This window comes from Gorilla gorilla, chromosome 3 (genome assembly GCF_029281585.2).
Source record: "Gorilla gorilla gorilla isolate KB3781 chromosome 3, NHGRI_mGorGor1-v2.1_pri, whole genome shotgun sequence".
Taxonomy (NCBI): Eukaryota; Metazoa; Chordata; class Mammalia; order Primates; family Hominidae; genus Gorilla; species Gorilla gorilla.
Window position 1 is genome coordinate 108,785,243 of NC_073227.2, and position 12,824 is coordinate 108,798,066.

At 39.1% G+C, this 12,824-nt stretch overlaps 1 protein-coding gene and 1 long non-coding RNA gene across 4 annotated transcripts in view; one reads left to right on the forward strand and one right to left on the reverse strand.

Annotated features, from left to right (window-relative positions):
- LOC109026616 (uncharacterized) overlaps positions 1–149 on the reverse strand; it is a 52,991-nt gene extending 52,842 nt beyond the window's left edge. The window contains exon 1 of one of the 2 annotated variants that reach the window (XR_010133421.1): positions 36–149. This is a non-coding gene — a long non-coding RNA (uncharacterized lncRNA). The remainder of the gene's footprint in view (positions 1–35) is intronic. The other variant, XR_010133425.1, reaches the window with a different exon arrangement.
- Positions 1–12,824, forward strand: part of HERC5 (HECT and RLD domain containing E3 ubiquitin protein ligase 5) — a 49,766-nt gene that overhangs the window by 11,065 nt on the left and 25,877 nt on the right. For both annotated transcript variants that reach the window (XM_019025377.4, XM_055384642.2), the window contains exons 8-13: positions 750–826; positions 1,561–1,664; positions 3,013–3,072; positions 4,845–4,938; positions 8,274–8,463; positions 11,884–12,038. In XM_019025377.4, coding sequence (XP_018880922.4) covers positions 750–826; positions 1,561–1,664; positions 3,013–3,072; positions 4,845–4,938; positions 8,274–8,463; positions 11,884–12,038 — 680 coding nt within the window. The remainder of the gene's footprint in view (positions 1–749; positions 827–1,560; positions 1,665–3,012; positions 3,073–4,844; positions 4,939–8,273; positions 8,464–11,883; positions 12,039–12,824) is intronic.

The window sequence follows — 12,824 nt, forward strand, 5'->3', positions numbered from 1 at the left end:
CATATACCTGGCACTGAACTGTGCTCAGCACTTACTTGTGTTATCTCACCAATCCTTGTAACAGTTCTGGGAGGTGTATTCTGTCACTCCTGTTTTACTGGAGAATAAAGAGACTTGGAGAGAAACCGGTTAGCCACTTAATCATGGCCAGTAAGTGGTTTGTCTGGAGTTGAACCCGTGCCCTTTATGACCTCAGAGTCTGAGCTCTGAAACACTCCATTGTAGAAGCACCTTGGAGCATTTCTGTTACTTGTTTCTGAAAGCTTAGTGGTGACCTCAAGTAACAAAATTTACTCATTTCTTGTAGGAAAACGAACAGAGTTATTTCCTTAAGCAGCATGTATTATCTTTGATTCCTTACAACAGTTACATGGGCTTAAAGTACTTATATTCTTTATAGCCAGCAGTCATTGGTTAAATCTTGAAAACATGGTTTTTAGTAATGGGAGTTGAATTAAACTGATAGCATTTAGCTAACCAAATATTTGCATTTTATATATAAATACTTATATTATGTATATTAAACTGATGTCACATGTCCACCTTGTGAATTACCTATGTTTGCCAACTAGACTTTACTCCAAAGTATATGTATTTCAGCTTCTTAATTGGTGGAAAATGTGCTAAGTTTTGTCTATTAAGAAGATAAGATGACTACGTTTAAGAAGAATCTGAAGTTATTTAAATTGAACATGCGTGTTTGTGCCAAATGACTTTCTAAAACTCTTACTTTTTGTGCATCCTTTCAGAAAGCCATACCTCAGAAAAGGAGTTAATAATGATTGCTGGAGGGAATCAAAGCATTTTGCTCTGGATAAAGAAAGAGGTAAAAATAGATCTCCAGGTGTTCTATAACCTGGTATTTTAAGCAAAACTAAGGGTTCTAGTATCCAAGTTTGGTGAATTCCAAAATCATCAGTTTACCAGGCTGACTTTTTGGGGGATAGCTGGACATTACTGATCCTTTATTGTCTAAACTACATCAGTATTTTCCCACAAAAATCAGCAGATTTTTCTCTGGTGAATGTCTACTCAGTGTGATTTCCATAGACTATACTTACCTTTTGGGGGCTACTTGCCAATGATGTTTGGTCAGTATCCTTGCTAACAACAGAGTGACAGATTCTAAAAATGACTTTGCAGGCCAGTACTAAGAAAGACACCAAGGTTCACGGGCTTGCAAATAAAAAGTCCATAACTTCTCTGCCCTACTTCACCAAGTGAAATCGAGTTCCTCACACTTCTGCACACAGCTCTTTCAGGATCTTCCCTTCCCTTCAGGGCTGTCTGATGTTCAGTTTAATTTGATCGTATTTGTATAAAGTGCTGAGTGTTGAGTCCTCAAAGAAATTTACTTTCAGTCTAAGCCCCCTTGGACAAGAAAGTGGCAACCAGGCAAGTGATTGATTACTTATTGGTTGAGTATCACTTTGTGATTGTCCCAGGGCTGTATTACACATATTTAAAAGTCAGTTTTACTCTCTAGAGTGTACCTAAAAGTTGGGTGCCTATCTCTGATGTGTCTGAATTATTGTATTTTACTTTCCTGTTTGTTTACAGAATTCATACGTTAATCTGAAGAGGACAATTCCTACACTGAATGAAGGGACTGTAAAAAGATGGATTGCTGATGTGGAGACTAAACGGTGGCAGAGCACAAAAAGGTACACCCCACAGTCCGACTCTGTGCTTATATATCACTCTCAAGTATCATTTCCCAAACTGGTTCTGCACAGCAATATGAGATTTTGTAGTCAGGGTTTTCCAGAGAAACAAACTCATAGGATATGTGTGTATTTCTGTCTCTATCTGTATCTCTGTCATGTCTGTCTGTCCATCTATGTATCTATGGAGGGGAGAGAGAGAGATTATTTTAAGGAATTGGCTTATGAGATTGTAGGGGCTGGCAAGTCCAAAATCTGTAGGGCAGGCCAGCAGGCTGGAGACTTGGGGAGGAGTTGATGTTGCAGCTCAAGTCTGAAGGCAATCTAAAAGAATTTCCTCCTCTTTGGGTGACCTCAGCCTTTTCTCTTAAGGCCTTCAACTGGATGAGGCTCACTCACATTATGGAAGGTCCTTTCTTTTTATTCACTTGTTCAAGTGCTTTACTCAGTTTACCGTTTTAAATGTTAATCTCATCTAAAAAAATACTTTCATAGAAACATCCAGAATAATATTTGACCAAATATCTTGGTACCATGGCCTAGCCAAGTTGACATATAAAACTAACCCATCACAACTAGCATGTAAGCGCCATGAGGACAGCTTTCTTTACTGTAGGGCTTCTCCAGGCCTCTGTTTATGTATATTGTGACTCTGGCCGGAAAATACAGTCTATAGTGTTTCCCAGTCCCATTTGATCCTGGAACCATTAGTTTGTGTACCTGTTATTCTTAGCTGAACAATTTGTACCATTCTTCTCTAAACCATAGAACTCCTACAGGTTTACAGAACTCTTACCTATTCTTACAAACATCATCTTTTAGAAATATTTTTAGGTATGGCTTTCTAATTCTGGAAAATGATTGTACAAAGTAGTTGCACAAAATAGTTGCATCATAATTTGCAGAGCATAAATAATTAAGAACTGTACAACTACTTATAAGATGAAACTGAGCATACTCCTTCCCCCATTTAATTTTTGGTAATTTATTTCTACTTCAGTGGAATAGAAATAAATAGGACTTGCATAGTTGGTGGGGTGGGAGTATTTTGTTTGTTCAAGAAAGTTCTGACCATAAATCAAGCCCTTCCTCTTTATTTGAGGCTTCTCTGAGTATGTATAAACTTTTTTATTTCCCATGTTTGCCACTGAAATTTTGAGATTTACCAAACAGAATGGACTTTTAGAAGCCAAGCCAAGATAATATGCATACAGATAGGAGACAAATGGAGAGGTTGGAAGGATAGTTATAAGATGTTGTATTTATCATGTCTCATGCTGTAAAGAAAGAGGCTGTATGTATGTATACCATGTGATTTGGTTTAACCAGTGTCTTATTACTAATACAGGGAAATCCAAGAGATATTTTCATCTCCTGCTTGTCTAACTGGAGGTTTTTTAAGGAAAAGGTAATATATGTAATAAATTTATTGTATTAAATTGTATTAAGAGTACCATGAAAGAGGATAAAAAAATGATTGGAGAGTAAAATAATTAGCTGTGTGTTCATCCCTTTTTAAAAATTTTTTTTAACAAAAGTAAATATATGTTTGCTGTAGAAAATGTCAAAAATACACACAATAAAAAGAAAGTGAAAATCTTCCATAATCCATCACTTAAGAGCAATAGCTAGCACTTACGTATATGATTATATTTTTTCATGCAAATGTATTCTTTTAAAAAAAATGAGATCATACTGGTTTTTTGTTTTTTTCTTTTTTTTTTTTTTTTGAGACAGGGTCTTGCCCTGTCGTTGCCCATGCTTTAATGCAGTTGTGTGATCTTGGCTCATTGTAATGTCTGCCTCCCAGGCTCAAGCAGTCCTCCCACCTCAGCCTGAGTAGCTGGGGCTTCAGACACATGGCACTACACCCAGCTAATTTTTGTATTTTTTTATAGAGCCAGAGTTTTACCATGTTGGCCAGGCTGGTCTCGAACTCCTGAGCTCAGGCAATCTTCCAGCCTTGGCCTCCCCAAGTGCTGGGATTTCAGGTGTAAGCCACCATGCCCAGCTGGATCATATTGTTTATACATTGTTTTCTACTTAATGTTTGCCCATTTTACATTTTATTCTATCTTTTTTGGTAATTTTTTTTTTTTTTTTTGAGACAAGGTCTCACTCCATCACCCAGGCTGGAGTTACAGCATCTTGGTTCTTGGGCTCAAGCATCATCAAACTCTTGGGCTCAAGCAAAACTCCCACCTTAGCCTTCCACGTAGCTGGGACTACAGGCACGTGCCACCACCTCCTGCTAATTTTTTAGCTTTTGTAAAGACAGCAGCTTTGCTGTGTTGCCCAGGCTGGTCTTGAACTCCTGGCCTCAAGCAGTCCTCCCACCTCAGCCTCCTGGTGTTGGGATTATAGGTGTGAGCTACCGCACCCAGCTGGTAACATAATTTTAATGGCTGCATGACTTTCCATTAGAAGGTCTTCCATGAGAAGATACTTAAACATTTCATTAATAACTTTATATTGAAGTACTAAGAAATTATTGGTCAGAAGCCCTCTCTTTTGGTTCCCACTTTTCAGTCCATTTAACGGGAAGAAATGGATGTATTTTTTAGAAATGGGAAAAACGTTTATCTTTTTTCTGTCTTCCTTCCTTCCTTCCTTCCTGTGGTCCTTCCTTCCTTCCTGTGGTCAGTCCTTTCTTCCTTCCTTCCTTCCTTCGAAAAACCTTTATCTTTTTTCTATGGCCCACCCTTCCTCCCTCCCTTCTTTCCTCCCTCCCTTCCTCCCTCCTTCCCTTCCTTCTTTCTTTTCTTTTTTTCTTTCTTTTTCTGAGGCAGGATCTTGCTCTGTCACCCAGGCTGGAGTACAGTGGCATGTTCACAGCTCACTGCAGCCTTGACCTCTCAAGCTCAAGTGATTATCCTGTCTCAGCCTCCCTCTGTGGCTATTTTTTTTAAACTGGGAAATATTAATTTTTTTAATCTATTACAGATAAGACAGCATCTGAGTTAAAGTCTTATGGTATATATAGTTAAAGCAGCCTTGATATTTTTTGGTATTTTAGAAAAAATCATGTTGTTTACTACATTGCATTTGTATTTAGACAATTTATTATAGTTACACACTTGAGAAAAAAGGTAATTTTGTTGAAATGGGGCAAGCTCTAGAAGAAACTTTGCATCTAGGGAGATAATCTAACAAAATACTTAATTTATCTTTCTTCTACAGAAGAACTACAGAAATGATGCCTGTTTATTTGGACTTAAATAAAGCAAGAAACATCTTCAAGGAGTTAACCCAAAAGGACTGGATTACTAACATGGTATCTTCAGATTGTTATGTGGAGAAAGAAAATACACCAGAATATTTCTTATAAGAACTCAAAATTTCAGAAGAAATGTTTTGTGTTAAGGGATTCTCCGAGACCTTGTAGCATATTCAGATTAAGTTAAACTCAGATAACATTTAGGAGTTTGCCCTTTTAGGGTGAAATAGTTGGCATAGTAGTCACACAGGTTACAAATATTCTAAATAGTGTGTCTGTACACAAACACACATACACATATATGCATACACATTCGTAGAGGGAAGTTTTTCAACTCAGGGCTTTAGGAAGATGATTTGATTAAGGATTTGTTGAGATTGGTACACTAGAATAAGAACATTTTATATGCAAAGCATAAATGTAGAAATGAGAACATTTTTTCTGATATGAATATCCCTCTCACCAGGGACTGCCTGGATTCTTTTTTTTTTTTTCCATTCTACTTTTCTGTAGATTCTAGAATGTTCTTGTTCCTTATGGGATGATTGCTTCCTGTTTCAGCACTGTTACTACTATCTTTAGGTTTTCTTTTTGCAGGTGCTCCAAACATGCTTCCTTTATTTTTATTTTTATTTTTTTGGAGACGGAGTCTCGCTTTGTTGCCCAGGCTGGAGTCCAGTGGTGCGATCTCGGCTTACTGCATGCTTCGTTTATTAATTTAGTTTTTCTTAATGTAGTCTTTATTATTTCCCTATTTTATTTTACTGGTTGATATGGGGATACTACTTTCTGTTCTACTCTCCATTTTTTTCTCTCTGGGTCGCACTGTAGTTCCTTCTTTCTTTCTCTCTCCTTCCCTCCTCCCCTCCTTCCTCCCTCTAGCCTCACCCCATTTTTTAATCTCTCTCTGTGTTCATATCCCTCTTTCTTTCCCTCTCAATCTTTGATCTCTCACCCTTCCTCCTTTCAGCTCCCGCACTTGCTCTGTTTGCCACAACTAGCATTTTCTATTTCAGCTGCAAGTTTTCTCATGCGCTCTTTTCTTTCAAGGAAAGATGAAAAGTTCAGTTCTCTTAACTTTGGCAGAACCACAGCCCCACTAGGGGTCCGAGGTGAAATGGTTCCCTAATTATGTACCTTTACTGGGACCCTGCAACACTTAGTGCTGCCTGTATCAACAACCCAGAAACTACTCGGTGGACTATTTCATCAACATTTGTTAGAGCTCATTTTCTTTTGTTTTCTAAAATCCTCCTGTGGGGGCCAGTTTAACTTTCTTTCTGTAAGATTCTGAGTCATTGCTACTAAATACAACCATGGAAAGATTACCAAAAATAGAAGCCCTTTTGTGCGTCTGTGAAGGGAAGGGATTGGATCAGTTCATCATTAAGGGCTCCTTCTGTTTACTAATTATACCTTGATTGTGCCACAAAAAGAACATATGGTATGTAAATGAAATAATCATAGGGCATCCTTGACCTCCATTGTTTCAGAATAAGATGATTGGATTAGAAGACCTGTAATGTTTCTTTCTATCTTGAGGTTCTGCGATACAGACTCTCAGACCTTTGGCATGTGTTCATTTATTCAGCAAACATTTGAATACTTGCTATGTGCTGGGCACTGTAATGATGATTCTTCATGAAGAATAAAAGAGACATACTCCCTGTGCTTTAGAAGCTCATGGTGTAGTAAGGGAGACAGATACATACATGCATACATCAGTGCAAAGACCTGGTGTGTTTTACACTTCACTGTCTTCGCTAGTGCCCGGCTTAGAATGTAGCCTGTGTGCAATATTTTTGGATGAATTGAGTCATTATTAGGGCAGTGAATGGGTTAGCTCTTTTTACTCAAAACAAGTTGCCCAGAGGAATTAAGATCTTACCAGGTGCTCACACGTGGAAGGATATTCGAGGCAGCTAGAAAAGCGTATGCCAAAGCACAGTGTGTCAGACAATAGGACTGGCTCGAGGGTATCACAGTAATTCTAAGGGTTTGGAATAGGTGAGGAGGCTTGAGGTTGTGTCTGATGATGAGCAAGGAGGTAGAATGCGTGTGTACTAATAAGATGTTGAAATAGAGTTGTCAGGTATACGTAACTCCAAAGACCGAATCTCATCGTAGGAGTCCAAATATAATGTTTTAATATAAAAATAGGTAATTAAAACAATTCGTACATTTACAGATATCATTTAGCCACTATCTCATAATATAATGATTAAGAATTTGGGCTTTGGAGTCGGAAAGATCCAGAGAAATTCCCACTTAGCTGTGTGACCTTGAGCAAGTTACTTAATTTCTCTGAATCACAGATTTCTCATCAGTAAAATGGGATTAATAACATCTGTGTTAGGGAGAAACTATAATAAGGGTTAAATGACGTAATTAATATATGTACATCACTTAGCACAATAATTGACAAGCAATAAGTATTCCATAAATACTAGCTTATCTTCATAGTGGTATTTTAAACAAATGATTACTGTGATCTAAGCACACATAACAAAAATTCAGAATTCCATTCCATTTTTTCCTAAACAGTTGCATTCTGAATTGGGGAAACTATAAGGAAATTGGAGGGGCTAGAAACTAGAGTCTGTGGTAGAGACAGTTGCTCTTATGGAAGATAATGAGAATTATGTTAAATTTTGTTCTTGAAATTTTTGGATTTTGTCTTTTTTTTTTTTTTTGCTTTGTTTTGTTTTTCTGCTTTTTGGAGTTGTGATGCATTTTTACTCTTGAAAAAAGAAACCCAAGGTGTGATAGTGTAAACCAGAGGGTAGAATATGGTACTTATGACTGAGAAGGCTGTTTATTAGTTCTGAATCTATTGTTCATTGAGTGTAATTCTTGCACATGTTTTTTTCTTTTTCTTTCTTTTTTTTTTTTTTGATACAGAGTCTTGCTCTGTGCCTGGAGTGCAGTGACACAATCTCGGCTCACTGCAACCTCTGCCTCCCAGGTTCAAGCGATTCTCCTGCGTCAGCCTCCCAAGTAGCTGGGACTACAGGCACGCACCGTCACGCCCAGCTAATTTTCATATTTTAAGTAGAGATAGGGTTTCACCATGTTGGCCAAGATGGTCTCGATCTCCTGACCTTGTGATCTGCCTGCCTCGGCCTCCCAGAGTGCTGGTTAGGTGTGCTTGATCTCCTTCATGCACCCTGATAATTGAATGGAGAGAATACTTATTGTATATCCCAAATACCTCCAATATTTTAGAGGCTAGGTGAGAAGGGATGTAAACAGGGGTTTTAGAAAACTCAATGATTATTCTCATTCAGTAGTAGAATGACATTCCAGCCTGTACACTTTGTTTTATTACCATCAGTTGCACCCTGCTTCTACTGAGTTTTGAATCCCTTTTCCCTGTTCCTTTCTGACCACAGATAACCACCTGCCTCAAAGATAATCTGCTCAAAAGACTTCCATTTCATTCTCCACCCCAAGAAGCTTTAGAAATTTTCTTCCTTCTCCCAGAATGTCCTGTGATGCATATTTCCAACAACTGGGAGAGCCTTGTGGTTCCATTTGCAAAGGTTGTTTGTAAAATGAGTGACCAGTCTTCACTGGTTCTGGGTAAGATTGATCATTTGAAGATACTTTACCTGTCTTAGTGGAAAGACATGTCTAGTAAAGTTATGGCAAAACTAAGATACTTATAAATGTATTCTTTTTTTTTAGTTCGTATTGTTAGCATACTCTAAAGGTACTATAACAATTACCATGGTCATCTAAAATAGATTATTCTAATACTTTTTTAGATTCCTTGGATACACACATGGCTTTGTCATGATTTCCTTAGTTTCCAACTTTTCACTATGAAAAATTTCACAGAGAAGTTGAAAGAATAGTATGGTATACCATATGCTATAAATGGTACACCTTGCTGGAGTGCAGTGGTACAGTCATAGCTCACTGTAATCTTAAACCCCTGGGCTCAAGCGATGAGGATGCTAAGTTCTAAACTTGTAATAGTAATTGTATTTATTCACTGAAAAGTTTATTACAAGTGTGCTTTTGTAATTATGGTATATACTGAATACCCATGTACCCTCTACTGTAGAGTCAGCAATAATAAGTATGTTGTCATTTGTGCTTTCTGTTTATGTACAGATTACATTTTATTTTTACTGAACTATTTGAAAATAAGTTGAAGACATGAGATTTCACTCATAATATTTCACCATTCATCTAAGAACATGGAATCTGGCCGGGCACGGTGGCTCATGCCTGTAATCTCAGCACTTTGGGAGGCTGAGGCAGGCAGATCACCTGAGGTCAGGAGTTCAAGACTAGCCTGGCCAACATGACAAAACCCTGACTCTACTAAAAATACAAAAATTAGCCGGGCTTCGTGGTGCATGCCTGTAATCCCAGCTACTCGGGAGGCTGAGGCAGGAGAATCGCTTGACCTGAGAGGCAGAGGTTGCATTGAGCCAAGATCACGCCATTGCACTCCAGCCTGGGCAACAGAGTGAGACTCTGTCCCCAAAAAAAAGAACATGGAATCCTGTATTACCCTGGCATCATTATCATATCTAAGAAAATTAATCATAATTTTATAATATTATCCAATATCTAGGTCATTCAAATTTCTCTTCTTTTCCCAAAAAAAGTAAAAAGTATTTATAGCTTTTTTTTTTTTTTTTTTTTTAAGAATCTCATTTGAGGCCAGGAGTTTGAGGCCAGCCTGGCCAACATGGTGAAACCTCATCTGTACTAAAAATATAATCAGTCAATAGATAGATAGATAGATAGTGAAACCCCATCTCTACTAAAAATACAATCAATCAACAGAAAGGAAGGAAGGGAGGGGAGGGAAGGGGAAGGGGGAGGGGAGGGGAGGGGATGGAGAGGGGAGGGAAGGGGAAGGGAGGGGGAGGGGGGAGAGAAAGAGAAGGGGAGGGGAAGGGAAGGGGAAGATGAAGGGAAGGGAACTGAAAGGAAGGGGGAGGGGAAGGGGAGGGGGAGGGGGGAGGGAAAGAGAAGGGGAGGGGAAGGGAAGGGGAAGATGAAGGGAAGGGAACTGAAAGGAAGGGGGAGGGGAAAGGGGAGGTGAAGGGAAGGGAATGGAAAGGGAGGGGGAGGGGAAGGCGAAGGTGAAGGGAAGGGAACGGAAAGGAAGGGGAAGGAGAAGGTGAAGGGAAGGGAACGGAAAGGAAGGGGGAGGGGAAGGGGAAGCAGGGGAGGGAAAGGGGAAGGGGAAGGGAAGGGAGGGGAGGGGATGGGAAGGGAAGGAGGAGGGAGGGAGGGAGGGAAGGAAGGAATGAAGGAGGAAGGAAGGATGAATCCTGGTCAGTTGTCTTGTAGACTGTCCCACATCCAGATAGTCTGACTGTTTTCCTAGCCCTGTATTTCCAGTACACCGCAAGTAAGTTCTAGGGGCATGAATAGAGTTTAATGGGATTTTTGACATACATAGCATATTCAGCTCAAGGAAATCCATTCTTTATGTTTTATTAAATCTGGATAACATGATAAGTGATGAAAAGCTACTTTAAAATGGTTTTTGTTTTTTAAAATGCTGAAGTATGTTTTCTCTAAGAGTTAAACACCTCAGACTGGAAGCACAAAAAGAAAGTTGTGCAATCACGAACAATTTTTAATTTAATTTTTAACACATACTATTTCATCTGCGCAAAGAATGTGATTAATTTTGCTCATATTTTTTCACAAATTAATTACATCAAGTTTGTAGTTGTATTAACTATAAAGGAACTTTTCCAGGATGTTAAATTATTAGTAATATTTTTTAATAGAGACAGGACCTCACTGTCACCTAGCTGGAGTACAGTGGTACAATTGTAGCTCACTGTAATCTTTGAACTCCTGGGCTTAAGCCAGAAAGTTAAATTCTAAACTTGTAATAGTAATTGTATTTATTCAGTGAAAAATTAATTACAAGTGTGCTTTTGTAATTATAATATATACTAAAATATTTTGTTATGTGTATCAAAAAATTTTGGCTACTTTTTACCTTCAACAATCTAAGTAAAATTATGTGATAATTATATTTACCTTCCTTGTAAAGGTCAAATATGCAGAGATAGTTAATAAAATAGTGGTTACTAGTGGATGGGGGTGGAAAGGAAATGTGGAGATGTAGGTCAAAGGACACAAAGAAGCAGATGTGTAGGATCAACAAGTTTAGAGATCTTATCCTAGATAAGACAACAGGAGGACTGTAGTTAATAACATATCGTATTAGGGATTTTATTGGTGTTAAATAAGTAGATGTTAGCTGTCCTTGCTATAAAAAAAATTGTTTTTTTTGAGATGGGGTCTTACTCTGTCACCCAGGTTGGAGTGCTCTGGCACAATCTCAGCTCACTGCAGCCTCCACCTCCCAGTCTCAAGCGGTTCTCCCACCTCAGCCTCCTGAGTAGCTGGGACCACAGACATGTGCCACTACGCCCTGCTAATTTTTTGTAGTTCTGGTAGAGACCGAGTTTCTCTATGTTGCCCAGGCTGGCCTGGAACTGCTGAGCTCAGACAGTCCACCTGCCTTAGCCTCCCAAAGTGCTGGGATTGTAGGTGTGAGCCACCATGCCTGGCCTACCAAAAAAATGTTAATTTGCTTCACTATAGTAACAAGTTTACTATTTATATGTATCCCATTACATTTTGTAGACCTCAAATATACCCAATAAGCTGGTGAGGTGGCTCATGCCTACAATCCCAGCACTTTGGGAGGCAAAGGTGGGCGGATCACCTGAGGTCAGGAGTTCAAGACCAGCCTGGCCAACATGGTGAAACCTTGTCTCTATAAAAATACAAAAATTAGCCGGGCATGGTGGTAGGCGCCTGTAATTCCAGCCACTCAGGAGGGTGAGGCAGGAGAATTGCTTGAACCTGGGAGGCAGAGGATGTAGTGAGCTGAGATCGTGCCACTGCACTCCAGCCTGGGCAACAGGGTGAGACTCTGTCTCAAAAAAAAAAAAAAAAAGCACAATAAAACTCATTTTTTAAAAAATTTGCTTTCCTTGTGTTCCTCAGAAGAGTATTGGGCAACTCTGCAAGAATCCACTTTCAGCAAACTGGTCCAGATGTTTAAAACAGCCGTCATATGCCAGTTGGATTACTGGGATGAAAGTGCTGAGGAGAATGGTAATGTTCAAGCTCTCCTAGAAATGTTGAAGAAGCTGCACAGGGTAAGAGTTCCTCTAGAAACCTCTATGTTTTTATCTAGCCGTAAAAATTCCCTTCCCTTCAGCTGGCTTGAATCTTTAAGTAGACTCGTGTGAGACATATGAAGTTTATATTGCTATTTTTTTAATTTTTTTTTAAATTACATCATACATATAAAGGAATATATATATAATACCTATTTAGAATTCAAGGAAAAATAATAAAATAAACATTAGTGTCCTTACCACCCATGTTAAAAAAATAAAACATTTCCAGTACTTTAGAAATACCTGTGTGCTGGGCCGGGCGCGTTGGCTCACGCCTGTAATCCTAGCACTTTGGGAGGCCAAGGCGGGCGGATCACGAGGTCAGGAGATCGAGACCGTCATGACTAACATGGTGAAACCCCGTCTCTATTAAAAATACAGAAAATTAGCCGGGCGTGGTGGCGGGCGCCTGTAGTCCCAGCTACTCGGGAGGCTGAGGCAGGAGAATGGCGTGAACCTGGGAGGCGGAGCTTGCAGTGAGCAGAGATCGCGCCACTGCACTCCAGCCTGGGCAACAGAGCGAGACTCCGTCTCAAAAAAAAAAAAAAAAAAAAAAGAAATACCTGTGTGCTTTAGAAATACCCATGTACCCCTCATGGGTTGCAACCCCTCCATCTCCCAGAGGTAGTCATGATCTTGGATTTCGGAATAATCATTCCCTTGCTCTTACTGTTTTAGAACTATATGTATGTATTTCTAGACACTATGATGTTTAATTTTACTATTTTCAAAATTTATGTGAATGGAATACATGCTTCTTAC